The sequence below is a fragment of the Sminthopsis crassicaudata genome, chromosome 1 (genome assembly GCF_048593235.1).
Source record: "Sminthopsis crassicaudata isolate SCR6 chromosome 1, ASM4859323v1, whole genome shotgun sequence".
Classification (NCBI taxonomy): Eukaryota; Metazoa; Chordata; class Mammalia; order Dasyuromorphia; family Dasyuridae; genus Sminthopsis; species Sminthopsis crassicaudata.
This window is the reverse complement of record NC_133617.1, coordinates 449723313-449741515: the sequence shown is the minus strand read 5'-3', so window position 1 is coordinate 449741515 and position 18203 is coordinate 449723313. Positions and strand designations below refer to the sequence as shown.

The 18203-nt window shown below is 35.7% G+C and overlaps 1 protein-coding gene across 2 annotated transcripts in view; it reads left to right on the top strand.

Annotated features, from left to right (window-relative positions):
• PGM5 (phosphoglucomutase 5) overlaps positions 1-18203 on the top strand; it is a 212719-nt gene that overhangs the window by 28976 nt on the left and 165540 nt on the right. For both annotated transcript variants that reach the window (XM_074280735.1, XM_074280734.1), the window contains exons 4-6: positions 27-152; positions 1978-2168; positions 5381-5535. In XM_074280735.1, coding sequence (XP_074136836.1) covers positions 27-152; positions 1978-2168; positions 5381-5535 — 472 coding nt within the window. The remainder of the gene's footprint in view (positions 1-26; positions 153-1977; positions 2169-5380; positions 5536-18203) is intronic.

Genomic DNA, 18203 nt, shown 5'->3' with positions numbered 1-18203 from the left:
GATTTCTTTTTGTTTCCTGCCTTTAGTGGAGATAGTGGATCCAGTGGACATCTATCTCAACCTCCTTCAGACCATCTTTGACTTTAGCACCATTAAGAGTTTGCTGACTGGACCTAATCAACTTAAGATCCAGGTGGATGCTATGCATGGAGGTGAGCTCAGTGGTTTTGGAAAGACAAGTTAAGATAGGCCCCTCAGGCCCTTAACCAGTTCTTTTTGTTTTTTTCTAATAATGAGGAATAATAGATTCATTTTCATTCTGATCATGTATATATTCTCCAATATGAAAAATGCTCTAGAAAACCTTAGCATTTTAGTTTCATTTCTTATAATGATGGTGAAAATAGTGTGAAAAAGTGAATTTGAAGTTATACGTGGAGATGATGAAACAGTAATCTTTGGTTCTTTTTATTTTTAAGCATCAATAAAGTGTTCCAAAAGTCTTAGGAGTGTGTTAAAGTTTAGTAGGTTATGTGTCAGGGCAGTGTTCAGCTTTGCTTTGAGTCTTTGAGGACCTCTTGTATTTGGAGTCCAGCCCCAACCTAGATCATAAATCTCATCTGCACTATCCTCTCTCAGTGGCAATTTGAAGGATTTGTAAATTAGCATCATAAATAGTGGCAAGAAATTGGAAATTGAGTGGATGCCCATCATTTGGAGAATGATTGAATATGCTATGGTATATAAATATTATGGAATATTATTGTTCTACAAGAAATGATCAGGAGGATGATTTTAGAGAGGCCTGGAGAGAGTGACATGAATGAAGTGAAATGGGCAGAACCAGGAGATCATTGTACACAGTAATATCAATATTATACGGTGATCAATTCTGATGAATGTGACTCTTTCTAATAACAAGATGATTGATGCTAGTTCCAATGATTTTGTGATGAAGAGAGTCATCTACAACCAAAGAGAGGCCTGTGGGAACTGAATGTGGATCACAACATAACATCTCACTCTTTTTGTTGTTATTCGCTTGCATTTTGTTTTCTTACTCATTTACTTTCTTTTTCTGATCTGATTTTTCTTGTGCAGCAAGAGAATTGTATAAATATGTTTATATATAAAAAAGGAAATTAGCATCACATAGTATTTGTGATTTACAGAGAAAAAAGGTTAAGCCAAAATATACTTTCTTCAATATTTATTTTGAACAGTAACCTTCATTTTGATAAGTGTAAAATGATATCTCAAGGTTGTTTTAATTTGCATTTTTAAAAATCTGTGATTATATGGAACATTTTTCATATGATGATAAATTATCTTCATTTTATAGTGAAGCTAGCATAACACTGCATAACACTGTACAAGAATGGAAAACATTTTTTCTTTTAAAATTATTCTTATTGATGTTAAGTTACAGTTTAGAAAGCAAAAAACACATTGATGCAAAATTCAGATATATTACAAAGTAAAATACATTTGCAGAGATGTTGTAAACAAACATCTAAATCTCAGAACTCTACTCATTTATCATGTACTTACTATGTGCCAAGCTTTTTAGCTCATTGGATAAAAATACAAAAGAATGAAATAATCCCTATTCTAAAGAAGTTTAAAATCTAATTAGGGAAGTTAATAAATAAATGTAAATATATGCAGAATAAACACAAATAAATATACAGTACTTGAATACAAGGTAGTACTAAGGGAAGGCATTTGCACTTGAAGGGTGGTGGAATGAGGAGAAGCTTCATGCTTCTCCTGGGCTCTTGAAGGCTGGGGCACTAGAGCACAGTCTCTGGTAGCTCTTCATGTGGGTCTACAAAGATATTTTTGGAAAAAGGGACATGGGTCATGGAACTTTCATGTCTTCTTTCATGTTGTATTTTGAATTATGACTAATGGATTTTTTTTCTTCTTCGAGGGTATTAAATGGGTTGCTGTATATTTCTGAGACTGGAACAAAGAGATCTCCACTCTCTTGCAAAAATTTGAAATTTGGATGACACATTGTCTTTTCTCCCACAGTTATGGGACCCTATGTAAGGAAGATTCTGTGTGATGAGCTAGGAGCCCCAGCAAATTCTGCAATAAACTGTGTTCCTCTGGAGGATTTTGGAGGACAGCCTCCTGACCCAAATCTAACATATGCAACCACACTTCTGGAGGCAATGAAAGGAGGAGAATATGGCTTTGGAGCTGCGTTTGATGCTGATGGGGTTAGTATAAAGGACTGGTTCTCTTCCCTCCTAACCATTCTCAAAAATACTTAATTGTTTGTGGTATAGTGGAAATGGTGATGTATTAAGAATTAGACATCCTGGGTTCAAAGTCTGCTCTTACAACTTGTGTGGTCACTTTTTACTTTTCTGGAATTGAGTTTCTTTATAAAATGAAAGGGTTGGATGATAGCAAGTGATATCAAACTCAAGGAAATGGTGCTATTAATTCATACATAGGGATCCCTACAGGTTGCATATTGACTTAGTTTTCAAATGTAATATTATTTATGTCATTATGTTTTTGTTTATTTTGTTAAATTATTTCCCAATGGCTTTTAAATTTCCCAAATGGCTTTTAAAAATGACTTTAGTATTATCTATATGTTATTATATTTTTATTTATTTTGCTAAATAGTCTCAGTGGCTCTTAAATCTAGTTTGAATTATACCTGGGAGTCTTGTGGATCACAGGTGACCCATGGGACTGTGTTTGGATATCTCTGGAAAAAATGACCTCTTTATAACCTTGACTTTCTTCCAACTTTAAATCTGTCATAATACCAACTGTAACCAGGGAGTTAATGAGTGTGATGAGTTTCACAACACATAGAAAATGCATACATGGACACCTATGATTGAATTGTATTGTCTTTTCAATCTACTTTTTGCTAAATTTTGCTTAGTATAGCTATTTCTTAGATTTCTTTCAGTATCTATTCACTGATTTCATTCTGTGTACAGATTATCTATTATGTATAAAGGACCACGTTAGGGTCAATGACAAGGCATTTTAGAAATCCTTCTCCACTTGACCTTGAGATCATGACATCCTTGTCAATGATGATAAGCATTTCTATGGGACAGTCACATTAATGAAGGCAAAGGATTCCTGGGTCTTGCTTTTGGCTTTGTAACTGAACCTTTTGGACTTTCAGAGTTTTCCATCCACTCTGGAGTGGAACTTTGCTACATGTATTATCTTTCCCAGTTAGACTGTGAGCCTCTTAAGGGCTTGACAAATGTTTGATAAATGTTTTTTATTCATTCCTTGGTACAAATAGTAAGTCTCAAAATAGCTAGAAATCTTAATTAACGTTAAAAAACAATAACTATGTTTTTCAAATAAGGAAAATGAGCCTTAGAAAAATTAGGTGATTTGCTAAAGGTCTCTTTGTTAGTTACTGACTAAACTGGGACAATCATTTAGATTTAATTGCTTATTGATTACTTGGCAGATTGACCTCCATCCTCCCACTCTAAGGTTCTTGTTATTTGATCATTATGTTTTCAGTCTGTTTTGGTATCTTAAAGGAGTGCCTGTGTAAGCATGAGGCAACTTCAAGCATTTAATCATGGCACTGTATAGGCATTCAGAACACATTGACTATGTTTGTCACTATATGCAATATTCTATATTCATTATCTCCCATTTCTATAACAAAGGAAGTATATTTTTCAACTCTGAGACCAAGCTTGGTCATTACATTTATGCATTGTTCAGATTTTATTGTTGGTTTTGCCGTTTGTTGTCATTAAGTTGTTTCAGTCATGTTCAACTCTTTGTGATCCCTTTGGGGTGATTTTTGTTTATTTCTTTGTTTTTGGTAAAGATACTGGAATGTTTTTCTATTTCCTTCTTCAGTTCATTTTACAGATGAGAAAACTGAGGCAAATAGGATTAAGGGACTTGCCCAGAATCACACAGCTAACAAGTGTGTGAGGCCAAATTTGAACTTACAAAGATGAGCCTTCCTGACTTGAGGCTTAGCACTCCTTTCCCTGTACCATTTAGCTGCCCTCTTTCTGGTTACATTCTTTTATATTGTTTTCTTCTTTCTCTTTACTTAATTCAGCATCAGTTCATTTATGTCTTTGCATGCCTTGCTGAATTCTGTCTAGTCACCATTTCCTATAATGCAGTAGTATTTTGTTATGATCATGTGTCAAAATTTGTTTGGCTGTTCACTTACTTTTTTTGTTCTGATGCTATGAATATATTTCATCTTTGCATCTTCTCTAATATATGTTCCCTTCTCTCCTCTGCCACTGTTCTAATGCAAGCCATCATTTTCTCACATCTGGATTATTATAGCAACTGCTGGTGGGTCTGCTGTCTTGAATCTATCCCCACTCCAGTCCATTCTCCATTCAACCTCTAAAGTGATTTTCCTAAAACACTGGTCTGACCATATTACTTTTCTATTAAAAAAAAACTCTAATGGTTTCTATTGCCAGTTTTCTAGAAGCAAATATAAAATGCTCTGTTGGGCATTCAAAGAAAGCCCTTTATAATCTAGTCTTGTTCTACCTTTCTAGCCTTTTTATACTTTACTCTTGTGCATGTGTTCTTTAGTCCAATGATACTGGCCAAGAGGCTCTTTCATGAACAAGTTGCTCCTACTCTCTATTCTGGCATTTTCTCTGGCTGCTTCCCATTCCTGGAATGCTGTCACCTTTCTTCTCCAACCACTGATTTGTCTGGCTTCCTTTTAATTTCTAACTAAAAACTCACATTTTTTATAGGAAGTCTTTTCTAACCACACTTAGTTCAATGCCTTCCCTCTGTTAATTATTTTCAATTTATATTGCACACACATAATGTGTCCTCCAATAGATAATAAATTCCTTGAGGACAGGGGCTGTCTTTTGCCTCTTTTTTGTATCTCAGGACTAGTACAATGTCTGGCACATTGTTGTTATTTAGTCATTAAATTATGTCTAATTCTTCAAAGATCTCACAGACCATACTGTCCATGAAGTTTTCTTGGCAAAGATACTGGAGGAGTTTGCCATTTCTTTCTCCACTGGATTCCTGAGATTAGGTGACTTGTTCAGGGTCACATAGCAAGTAACTATCTGAGGCCAGATTTGAACTCGGGTTTCTCTGACTCCAAGCAGAGCACTCTAATCACTGAACTATCTGGCTACCATCTAGATTTGGTACAATAGACACTTAATAAGTGTTTCTGAGTTGGTTGATATTTTGGTATATTCAGACCTTTCTTCCCAAAGAGATTTTAGTTAGACAAATCTCAATACTTTAAACAAGCCTGGGATTGAGAAGCAACCCTGAGATGCCACCATTAGGGCTGAAAATGCCTTCAAATACTTTTTGGCAGAGGAAAGGCAAGAAATCATCTGGCTATAGTAATTGGGATGGATTGCTGTGATGTCTCTGCTTGGTAATGCCTATATTTTACTTCCTACAGGACCGTTACATGATTTTAGGCCAAAATGGCTTTTTTGTGAGTCCTTCTGATTCTCTGGCCATCATTGCTGCCAACCTCGCTTGCATTCCATATTTTCGTCAGATGGGAATTCGAGGATTTGGTAGGAGCATGCCAACCAGCACAGCCTTGGATAGGTAAGGAAGAAGTATTCATCATGAACAGCTTTCATTCTTTGAGACTTAAAATCTTGTGGCTTCTGTCATACCTTTGGAATCATTCTTTCATTTCCTCTACTTGTTGAACATGATTGTATAAGCCTTATTGATACTATAAGGAATGAGGTGATCTTGTGTGAATTTTTGCTTTTATTATCTGCTATAAAAGAATGGATTTAAAGGCTTGCATTTTATTTGTTTGTGGTTATTAGGCCCATTGATTCCACTTGCTACAGCTTTCAGTCAGTAGTACTAATGTTTGACAATTGGTGGAATGTGCTAGATTGACCCAAACTTTTGGATTCTAGAAAAATTAGGTTGGCAATCTGCAGAAGTACAAAGATGAATAAATTCATGTTGTCTATTTCAAATTGGATTAGGCTTTCTCAGAATTCTTGCTGAAGAAAGAAAGGAGTAGCAGAGCTCAAACATAGAAAATAATGTTTGAAAGCTAGTAAATTAATAAATAGAAATATGCATAGAATAATCTTACACATATATATGTATTTGTTTCAATGGTAGCCATCTCTAGGAAGGTGAAGGAAGGCAAGGAAGAGAAGGGAGGGAAGTAAAAAAGAAATTTACATGAAAACTTTGTAATATATTTAAAAGAAATAACAAGTAGTAGATAATAAAATTTCAGTTTCATGTACATAAATCTTTTTTACATATTATGTTATGGAAATGGTAGCCATAAATTAACTTTTCTTACCTTAGAAAAAACTTTACCTTTTCAAAGCTTCTTCTGGGAATTGGGTTGAAGGGGAGAGAAGAGAGAGCCAATGGTATTTACATGCGATTTGCATAATCTTCTCTTCATTTGCCACCAGCTCTTTTGCTTATTCCATCACTTCCCCAATTCAATTCCTTGACTATTCTTTCCTAATTAGGGTGTAAGTTTCTTAAGGGCAGGGACTGTCAGATACTTAACTTAGGGCCTTGCACATAGTAGGTTCTACTGTAGCTTATATTATTTCCAGGAAAAGGATAAGCTTCCTAAAAAAGTGTTGGTTCTAAGTCTGCACTTCATCCAATTGGCAAACATTTTGTAAGCACCTGCCAGGTGCTGTATTAGGTACAGGAGAAACTAAAGTGAAAAGTAAAATAGTCCCTTACCTCAAAAAATTTGCATTCTCTTGGGGGAGCTAATGGCATATAGAAATAAGAAGAAGAATAGGAATTGGACCTATGATTTAAGTGGCATATGAATATCTTGGTATAGATATAACAAATAAGTAAATGGGAAATACATACAAAATAAATACAAGGAAATATTTGCTAGGGGTTTATGGCAGTTAAAAGAAAGACTTCATGTAGGAGATGAAATTTGAATGAGCCACTGTAGAAGAAGTATCAGTGAAAGTACTTTGTTTCTGATAAATCCACATTTAGACTATGTGTTCCACTGGTTGTGCCACATTTTAGGACAAATGATCATATTGGTTTTATTCAGAAAAGTATTCAGAAACCTATGAAGGTTAGAAACAATGTGCATCTTTGTTTCCCCCAAAAGAATAGAAATTTTATATGGTAAGGAACAGTTTCATTTTTGTCATTGTATGCCCAGTGTCTAGCACAATGCCAGGGGTAAAGTATTATAAATGTTTGTTGACTGATTGAAAGAAGTTGGAGTTTTTAGACTGGAAAAGAGAAGATTTAGAAGAGATATGTTAATTCTTTTCAATTAATTGAAGAGTTGCCACAAGGAATAATACATAGGATCATAGGATCATGGATTTAGAAGGGACCTTAGACATCATCTAGTCCAGTCCTTTCATTTTACAGTTGAAGAAAATGAGACCAGAAGGGTAAAATAAGCTGCCCAATGTCACACATATAGTAAGAACATGAGCCAAGATTTGAACCCAATTCCTTAAACTCCCAGTCTCTGCAATTAGGCTTATTCCAAATGGCCAGAAAGGACAGAGCTAGAAGCAATAAGCCTCATAAAAGGAAATGTCTTCCAATAATTAAGGGTTGGCCAGATCCAGAATAGGCTTCTTGTCTCAAGACACAGTGGGTTTTATTTACATCATTAGAAGTCTCTGAGCAGAATCTGGATAACCACTTGTTAGAAATGCCATAGAGAAGATTCTTCTTCAGGTTCAAAGTTAGCCTAAATGGTCCTGATTACCCTTTCTAATGCTAAGATTTGGTGATTTGGGGGAAATTTATTTAGCCCTATGTTTTGAATGGTTATTATAATGGGTTGAGTTGTTACTCATCGCGTTTGACTTTATCTGGGACAAAGTCAAATTCCCCAGTGATTTCTAAGTTTATTGCAATGCAAAAAAAAAAAATTGTATTGACATGCCTTTGCATGTACCAAAAATGTTCTCTTAAGCAGGGATGGCTCAAAATTTCCCCACCCTCCTCAGTGGTAACTAAATGTCTGTTTTTGGTTTGAGGAAGGTATTTTCTGAACTTTGAAAGTGCCTCTCCTGTGTTCATCTTTGGAGACAAGTGTTATTATTTTTAGCTCACAGATTTTTTAGATCACATCCTACTGGTTAAGGAATGTGAGAGAAAATGTGCATTACTGATAGCTTGCCCTGGATATATTCAATAGAAGAGGTCTCAAGAGAAAAAAAATCTTGCTTTGTATAAAAGGGAGAAAACTCAGAGAATACCTAGAGTTGCCATGGGAATATTCTCTTGACATGGTTTTCCCCCATGCTGCCTAATTTTTTGAGTAGGTTTCACTATTTGGAATAACAGGCAGGGCTGTGCTCTCTGTTTAAGCTTTGTAGCACTGTGCCAAACTCTCCCAGCCTGTTATGGCACCTTACTTAATCCTGTCTGAGCCGAAGGGAGTTAGTTTTACCAGTTCTTTTTAGAGGAAGCTAAGGAAACAGCAAGACCTTTGCCAAATCCCCCTCCTTCTATTCTTTTATGATACTAAGTAGAAATGGTATCCCAACTGCCAAGTCATTTGCCCCTATCCTTTTAATCCTCATCAAAAGCTTCCTGGTTTAGAATATTAGAGACTGGAGGTCTTTCTGTAAAGTCTGAGAAAGTCAAAGAAAGTGAGATTCTTGTTGGATTAAAAAAAAAGTAATGTTTGGAAGATTAAATGACAGTCCACAAAAGCCATATTTTTAGGAGTGTAAGACTTCCAGGTGTGTTGTAGATAGGGAAATCTAATTAAAGGCACTAGATTATCCTGTTTATATAGTCCTTAAAAAAATAAAGAGAATTCTTAGTGAGGAAACTCCTTCAACCAACACTGTGCTTCCTTTGCCCTTTATAGTCTTAGAGAGTAGCTTGGGGCCCAGAGAGAAGTAAATTGCAGTCATGCAGCCAGTGTGTGTCAGTCAAAAACTAAACTCATGTCTTTCTGTTTTGGAAGTTAGCTCCCTTTCCTTTCCAACACATTTGCTCTCTCATGTGCATGTGAAACTCTTTTTCTTTGCCTTTGTCACTGCCTCTCTTTCTCAACTGTAAAGAATTATAAGGCTTAGGCAGCTAGAGGCTCTAATGGTTAGTCAAGAAGTCCTAAATTTCTATACAGTCTCTAGTTTTGTAACCCTGGGTGTGTCACTTAAATTTCTGTCTGCCTCAGTTTCTTCATCTGTAAAATACTCATATGCTGCTATAGGATAATTAATCTGTGCTAAAGTGTCTGCATAAGGACTTAAACCTGCTAGTTGATCAAAGGTGACAGGTATTTCGTTGGGCTTGTATTTTACAGAGTTCACTATGTTCAGAAAGCCACAACATGTTTTGTCCAGGTTGTAAACATGTCTTTGCTATAGATTTCCAATCACTAGGGGTTAAAATTTTATAAGCTAAATTCTCCAATATCATCTTAACATAAGACAATGTAGACCCATAAAGTATCTACCTCCTAGGATTGCTGTGAAGATAAAATGAAATATTTGTAAAATGCTTTGAAACTTTAAAGTGCCATATAAATGCTAGCTATTTTATTGTTGTTATTAGCCTACTTTTTATGTATATTAGTATATTTTCTTATTTCATTCTCCCAATAACCCCTCAAAGTAGACAGTATACAATTCAGAAATCTGGGACAAAAAGAAGTTAACTTAGTTACTTTAAAAAAAAAAGTAAATTAAATTAGAATCTATTATGTTACTTTCAGTAAAATGCTTATCATGTTTCCTAGAGCCTTATAATTGACAGAGTTAACATAAGATGAATGCTCACTATAAGTGAGAATTGTCCTCTGGTGTTCCTTCTCCCTCTGAATCTTCATTGTACTTCTTGGACACCTAATTATCAGGTTCCATAAAGTGACAACATAGTACAGTGGCATTGTAATGCACATGTAGGTGGTGAAGTATATAGAGCACTGGGTTTAGGAATTAGGAAGGTTTGAATTCATATCTGGCCTCAGACATTAACAGAATGACCCTAAACATTTCACTTAACTCCTATTTGTCTCAGTTCTTCATCTTTAAAATGGGGCCAACTCCAGTCTTTGTCAAAAAAATCCCATGCACACAAGTTTGTGGGATGATATAGAATCAGATATGACAACAACAACAAAAAATAGTAATTCAAATGTGTGACATTAAGCAAGTCATTTAACTTCCTTAATTCATCTGCAAAATGAAAGGGTTAGACTAGATAACCTAAGAGGTCCCTCCCAACTCTGACTCTATGACTGTGTCATTGGCCATGACAGGGATAGCAGTTAAAGCTCAGAGCTTCTGTGACAACACCTCATTCATAGTTCAATTCCAACCCCACTGACCAGAAGTTGATAGGCCACATTGGGGAAAGTTTAGTTGAGTGGCAGAGATCATACTAGACTTTGGGCCAGGATCAGTTCCAAGAACAGTTGTGCTAAGGATAAAACTGTTTGTGTGGATAAAATAATGGCTCAAAGGGGAGGGTAGAGGCTGGTATAGGGAGGGAGATAAAGGATGATCCCTTTCTGTTCTTTCTTCTATTTTTTTTTCTTGCTGAGCAGCAATTGGTTTTAAGTGACTTCCCACAGAAAACTGGGACACATACATTGTTGGTGGAATTGTGAAAGAATCCAACTATTCTGGAGAGCAATCTGGAATTATGTCCAAAAAGTTATCAAACTGTGCATAGCCTTTGATCCAGCAGTGCTACTACTGGGCTTATATCTCAAAGAAATACTAAAGAAGGGAAAAGGACTTGTATGTACCAAAATGTTTGTGGCAGCCCTTTTTATAGTGGCCAGAAAATGGAAAACGAATGGATGCCCATCAATTGGAGAATGCTTGGGTAAATTATGGTATATGAATGTTATGGCATATTATTGTTCCGTAAGAAATGACCAGCAGGATGAATACAGAGAGGCTTGGAGAGACTTACATCATTATACACTTCAACAATGATACTGTACGAGGATGTATGCTGATGGAAGTGGATTTCTTCAACATAGAGAAGAGCTAATCCAATTCCAATTGATTAATGATGGACAGAACCAGCTACATCCAGAAAAGGAACACTGGGAAATGAATGTAAACTGTTATTTTTACATTCTGAATCCAATTCTTCCTGTGCAACAAAAAATTCGGTTCTACACACATATATTGTATCTAGAATATACTGTAATATATTTAACATATATAAGACTGATTGCCATCTGGGGGAGGGGGTTGGGGGAGGAAGGGAAAAAATCTGAATAGAAGTAAGTGCAAGGGATAATGTTGTAAAAAATTACCCATGCATATGTACTGTCAAAAAAATGTTATAATTATAAAATAAAATAAAAATTAAAAAAATAAAAAAAAAATAAAAAAGAGCTGCCACAAACATTTTGGCACATATATGTCTCTTTCCGCTCTTTAGTATTTCTTTGGGATATAAGCCCAGTAGTAGCACAGTTTGATAACTTTTTGGGCATAATTCCAAATTGCTCTCCACAATGGCTGGATTTTTTTGCAACTCCACCAGCAATGTATTAGTGTCCCAGTTTCCCCACAGCCCCTCCAACATTCATCATTATTTGTTCCTGTCATCTTAGCCAATCTGACAGGTGTGTAGTGGTATCTCAGAGTTGTCTTAATTTGCATTTCTCTGATCAGTAGTGATTTGGAACACTCTTTCGTGTGAGTGGATATAGTTTCAATTTCTTCATCTGAGAATTGTCTGTTCATATCCTTTGACCATTTATCAATTGGAGAATGGTTCGGTTTCTTATAACTTAGGGTCAGTTCTCTATATATTTTGGAAAGGAGACCTTTGTCAGAACCTTTGTTTTTAAAAATATTTTCCCAATTTGTTACTTCCCTTCTAATCTTGTTTGCATTAGTATTATTTGTACAGAAACTTTTTAGTTTGATGTAATCAAAATCTTCTATTTTGTGATCAATAATGATCTCTAGTTCTCCTCTGGTCATAAATTCCTTCCTCCTCCACAGGTCTGAGAGGTAGACTATCCTCTGTTCCTCTAATCTATTTATTATCTCCCTCTTTATGCCTAAATCATGGACCCATTTTGATCTTATCTTGGTATATGGTGTTAAGTGTGGATCCATATCTAATTTCTGCCATACTAATTTCCAGTTTTCCCAACAGTTTCTTCCGAATAATGAATTTTTACCCCTAATGTTGGTATCTTTGGGTTTGTCAAAGATTAGATTGCTATAGATGTACCCTTTTTTGTCCTTTGTATCTAATCTGTTCCACTGATCTACCGGTCTATTTCTTAGCCAATACCAAATGGTTTTGGTGACTGCTGCTATATAATATAGCTTTAGATCAGGTACACTTAGACCACCTTCCTCTGAGTTTTTTTTCATTAGTTCCCTTGCAGTCCTCGACCTTTTATTCTTCCATATGAATTTTGTTGTTATTTTTTCTAGGTCATTGAAATAGTGTCTTGGGAGTCTGATTGGGATAGCACTAAATAAATAGATTAGTTTGGGGAGTATTGTCATCTTTATTATATTCGCTCGGCCTATCCAAGAGCATTGAATGTCTTTCCAATTATTTAAATCTGATTTTATTTTTGTGGCAAGTGTTTTGTAATTTTTCTCATATAATTCCTGACTTTTCTTTGGTAGATGGATTCCCAAATACTTTATACTCTCAACATTTGTTTGGAATGGAATTTCTCTTTGTATCTCTTGCTGTTGCATTTTGTTAGTGATATATAAAAATGCCGAGGATTTATGTGGATTTATTTTGTATCCTGCCACTTTGCTGAAATTTTGAATTATTTCTAGTAGCTTTTTAGCAGAGTCTTTGGGGTTCTCTAAGTATACCATCATGTCATCTGCAAAAAGTGATAGTTTGATTTCCTCATTTCCTACTCTAATTCCTTGAATCTCTTTCTCGGCTCTTATTGCCGAGGCTCGCGTTTCTAGTACTATATTGAATAGTGATAGTGATAGTGGGCAACCTTGTTTCACTCCTGATCTTACTGGCAAAGGTTGCAGTTTATTTCTATTGTATATTATGCTTACTGAAGGTCTTAAATATATGCTCCTGATTATTCTAAGGAATAGTCCATTTATTCCTATACTCTCAAGAGTTTTTAGTAGGAATGGATGTTGGATTTTGTCAATGCTTTTTCTGCATCTATTGAGATGATCATATGGTTCTTATTAATTTGATTATTAATATGGTCAATTATATTAATAGTTTTCCTAATATTAAACCAGCCCTGCATTCCTGGAATAAATCCTACTTGATCATAGTGTATTATCCTGGAGATGATTTTCTGAAGTCTTTTTACTAATATCTTATTTAAGATTTTAGCATCAATATTCATTAAGGAGATTGGTCTATAATTTTCTTTCTCAGTTTTCGATCGACCTGGTTTAGGTATCAGTACCATGTCTGTGTCATAAAAGGAGTTTGGTAGGACTCCTTCATCCCCTATTTTTTCAAATAATTTATATAACATTGGGGCTAATTGTTCCTTAAATGTTTGGTAGAATTCACATGTGAATCCATCTGGTCCTGGGGATTTTTTCCTTGGGAGTTGATTAATAGCTTGTTCTATTTCTTTTACTGAAATGGGACTATTTAAGCAATTTATCTCCTCCTCTGTTAATCTAGGGAGCCTATATTTTTGGAGGAAGTCATCCATTTCACTTAAGTTATCAAATTTATTGGCATAAAGTTGGGCAAAGTAACTCCTTATTATTTCTCTAATTTCCTCTTCATTGGTGGAAAGATCCCCCTTTTCATTTGTAAGACTATCAATTTGATTTTCCTCTTTCTGTTTTCTGATCAAATTTACCAAAGGTTTATCTATTTTATTGGCTTTTTCATAAAACCAACTCTTGGTTTTATTTATTAATTCAATAGTTTTTTTACTTTCAATATTATTGATTTCTCCTTTTAATTTTTGTATTTCAAGTTTAATTTTTGGTTGGGGGTTTATAATTTGGTCTTTTTCTAGCCTTTTAAGTTGTAAGCCCAATTCGTTAATCTTCTCTTTCTCTATTTTCTTCAAATAAGCCTCTAAAGATATAAAATTTCCCCTTATTACTGCTTTAGCTGCATCCCACAGATTTTGGTATGATGTCTCATCATTGTCATTATCTTGGGTGAAATTATTAATTGTTTCTATAATTTGCTCTTTCACCCAGTCATTCTTTAAGATGAGATTATTCAGTTTCCAATTACTTTTTGGTCAATTTACCCCTAACTTTTTACTGAATGTAGCTTTTATTGCATTGTGGTCTGAGAAGAAGGCATTTATTATTTCTGCCTTCCTACATTTAATTTTGAGATCTTTATGTCCTAATATATGGTCTATTTTTGTATAGGATCCATGAACTGCTGAGAAGAAAGTATATTCCTTTCTATTGCCATTCAGTTTTCTCCAAAGGTCTATCATACCTAGTTTTTCTAATGTTCTATTTACTTTTTTAGTTTCTTTCTTGTTTGTTTTGTGGTTTGATTTGTCTAAATCTGAGAGTGCAAGGTTGAGATCTCCCACTATTATTGTTTTACTGTCTATTTCTTCTTACAATTCTCTTAACTTTTCCTTTAGAAAGTTAGATGCTATACCACTTGGTGCATATATGTTTAGTATTGATATGGCTTCATTATTTATGCTACCTTTCAGCAGGATATAGTTTCCTTCCTTATCTTTTTTAAGGAGATCTACTTCTGCTTTTGCTTGATCTGAGATAAGGATAGCTACCCCTGCTTTTTTGGCTTTACCTGAAGCATAATAGGCTCTGTTCCAACCTTTTACCTTTACTCTGTATGTATCTCCCTATTTTAAGTGTGTTTCCTGTAGACAACATATTGTAGGGTTCTGCTTTTTGATCCAATCTGCTATCCGTCTCCGTTGGATGGGATCGTTCATCCCATTTACATTTACAGTTAAAATTACTAATTCTTTATTTTCTGCCATCATATTATCCCCAGATTATGCTTTTTCCCTTAACCCCCTTGATCCCCCTCCCCGATATTTAATTTACAGACCCCCCCTTGTGACGCGCAACCCTCTCTTTTTTTTTTTTAGTATCCCTCTCCCCTCCCTCCAAGTCCCTTCACTTATTCTCCTTTTCCTTTTCCCTTTTCCTCTCCCCCCTTTTAATGAGGTGAGAGAAAATTCTCTGCAAAATAAATATGTTAATTATTTACTCTTTGAGCCTCTCCTGATGAGAGTAAGATTCACACAATGAGTCTCCCCCTCACTAAGTTCCCTCAGATATGGTGTATTTTCTATGCCTCTTCCTGGGATGTAGTTTCCCTCTTTTTATCATTCCTTCCCCTTTTTCTGAAACGACCTCCTTCCCTTTACTACACCCCCCTTTTTTTTCTTTTATATCAGTAAAATCAAATTATCCTTGAGTACTTTTTATATACCCACAACAGAGTTACAGTTCTCAAGGGTTCTGTGTACCTTTTTCTGTTTCTCTTCAGTCTTGTGGATGTAGATCAAATTTTTTGTTTAAGTCTGGTTTTTTTCTTAGAAACATATAGAATTCCTCTGTTTCATTGAATGACCATCTACTTCCATGGAAAAAGATGCTAAACTTAGCTGGGTAGTTCATTCTTGGTTGCAGTCCTTGATCTTTTGCCTTACAGAATATCAGGTTCCAGGCCCTTCTATCTTTTAATGTGGAAGTAGCCAGATCTTGTGTTACCCTTATTGTGGCCCCTTGGTATTTAAATTGTTTTTTTTTTCTAGCTGCTTGCAGGATTTTCTCCTTTGTGTGGTAATTCTGCAGCTTAGCCACAATATTCCGTGGTGTTCTTTTTTTAGGGTCTATTTCAGAAGGAGTTTGATGAATTCTTTCCACATCTACTTTCCCTTCTGTTTCTATTATCTCTGGACAGTTCTCTTTGATAATTTCCTGTAAAATAGAATATAGGCTCTTTTTTTGGTCATAGTTTTCTGGAAGTCCAATGATCCGCAGATTATCTCTCCTAGATCTATTTTCCAGGTCTATAGATTTTCCCAGTAAGTATTTGACGTTGTTCTCCAGCTTCTCATTTTTTTTGTTTTGTTTGACTGATTCTTGGGTTCTCTGTGAGTCATTCATTTCTATTTGTTCCATCCTGACTTTTAAGGAGTTATTTTCTTGTTTCACAGTTTTTAGTTCTTTTTGTAAATGCCCAATTTCATTTTTAAATGAATTATTTTGCTCTATTGAATTTTTTTCCATTTCCCTAATTTTTTTTTGAGAATTATTTTCTTTTTCCAATTCAGAAATTCTATTTTCTTGAGACTTTTTTATCCTTTCCAATTCAGAAATCCTACTTTCCTGTGATTTTTTTTTAACGTTTTCTAATTCATAAATTTTGTTTTCCTGCATCTCCTGTGAATTCTTTATTTTTTCCAACTCCAATTTCAGGAGGTTGTTATTCTCTATCATAGCTTCCTTTTCCTTTCCCCATTTTTCTTCAAACTCCCTTAATTTTTTAATAGTGTCTTCTAGGAGAGAGTTATGTGATGGGGGGCAGGAATCGTTCCCCTTTAGGTTGTTATCTGCTGTCTCTCTGCTGTTGACTTCCTCGGGGTTGGATACCCGCTCTTTCTCTGTGTAGAAGGATTCTATGGTTTTTCTGGCTTTTTTGTTCATATTTTAAAAATCTTTTGGGGTCTGTCCCTGGGGTAGGAAATTATTTATTTACTTCTTTACCAGCTTCCTCCCAGACTGGATGGATGCAGCAGCTCCTGCGCCTGAGCTAAGATAGAGCTCTGGGAGAGAGTTCCCCACCCCCTCCCTGCAAGTGCCTCAGAGGTGATTAGCACTGCTGTGCCCCGAGGGCGCTGTGTTTTAGCGGCTTCCCTGAGGTTGAGACTGAACAGTAAAGGCAGCACAAAGCCCAGCCTATGCGTCCCGGTGGGGCGTGGATGTCTGCAGCAGGTGACGTGAAAAGCCCCTGTGCTCAAACTGGAAGTGTCTGCCAGAAACCGCGGTCCATAGTTCAAAGGTTCCGCTTCTCTGGGACTTCCTGGAGCTGAGTTCCACTCCCTCCAGCTAAACTAGGCAGTGTGTGTTGCCTTGGGCCGTATCCACCCACTTGTCAATCTCTTAACTATTCTCAGGAGGTAGCTGAGGCCACGCCCCGTGGTGCTGAGATCTACTGAGTCACCCCCAGGATCCGGGGAAAATCTAATCTATCTGAATTTTTAAGGTATTTTAGCTTTCTTTTCTGAACTGCTAAATAATTAGCAGAGAAGAGCTAACAGCCTGTGCCAGATTCCTTTATCTCAGTGGCTTCTCTGATCCCAGAGCCCTCCCCAGCGTGATTGGCGCTGTATGCTAGCACCCAGCCATCTGTGCTGGCCTCTCTTCTTGCTCCCCTGGGAACTGACCTTTTCTGTTGAAACTCCAGATTCTCTTCAGCTGGTAAGTCGTGCTTCCAGTCCTTGTGGTATCTATCAGTCCAGGGCTTATTTTGAGGCTTAATTTATCTAATTGATTGTGAGGGAGTGAGGACGTTCACAGAGTCGTGTGTTTCTTCTCTGCCATCTACAATCTAATTCTTTATACCTAGATCATGAACCCATTTTGACCTTATCTTGGTGTATAGTGTTAAGTATGGGTCAGTGTCTAGTTTCTGCCATACTAATTTCCAATTTTCCCAGCAATTTTTGTCAAATAATGAATTTTTTTTTTTCTTTTTCTTTTTCTGAGGCTGGGGTTAAGGGACTTGCCCAGGAACTGTTAAGTTTGAGACCACATTTGAATTCGGGTCCTCCTGAATTCAAGGCTAGTGCTCTATCCACTGCGCCACCTAGCTGCCCCCCAACTAGTGAATTCTTATCCCAAAAAAGCTAGGTGAATAGTTATTTTAAATGGAATTTCTCTTTGTATCTCTTGCTGTTGGATTTTGTTAGTGATGTATAAAAATGCTGATGATTTATGTGGATTTATTTTGTATCCCGCAACTTTGCTAAAGTTGTGGATTACTTCTAATAGTTTTCTTTAACTAATTTCCTCTTCATTGGTAGAAAGTTAGATCCTTCTTCCTTTTCATTTTTGAGACCAACAATTTGATTTTTCTCTTTCCTTTTTCTAATCAAATTAACTAAAGGTTTATCTATTTTGTTGTTTTTTTTTTTTTTTTTAATAAAACCAACTCTTAGTTTTATTTATTTATTCAATTGTTTCTTTTAGTTTCAATTTTATTGATTCCTCCTTTTATTTTTAGAATTTCAAGTTTAGTATTTGATTGGGGGAAAGGTTTAATTTGTTCTTTTTCTAGCTAATTTAAAGCCCAAT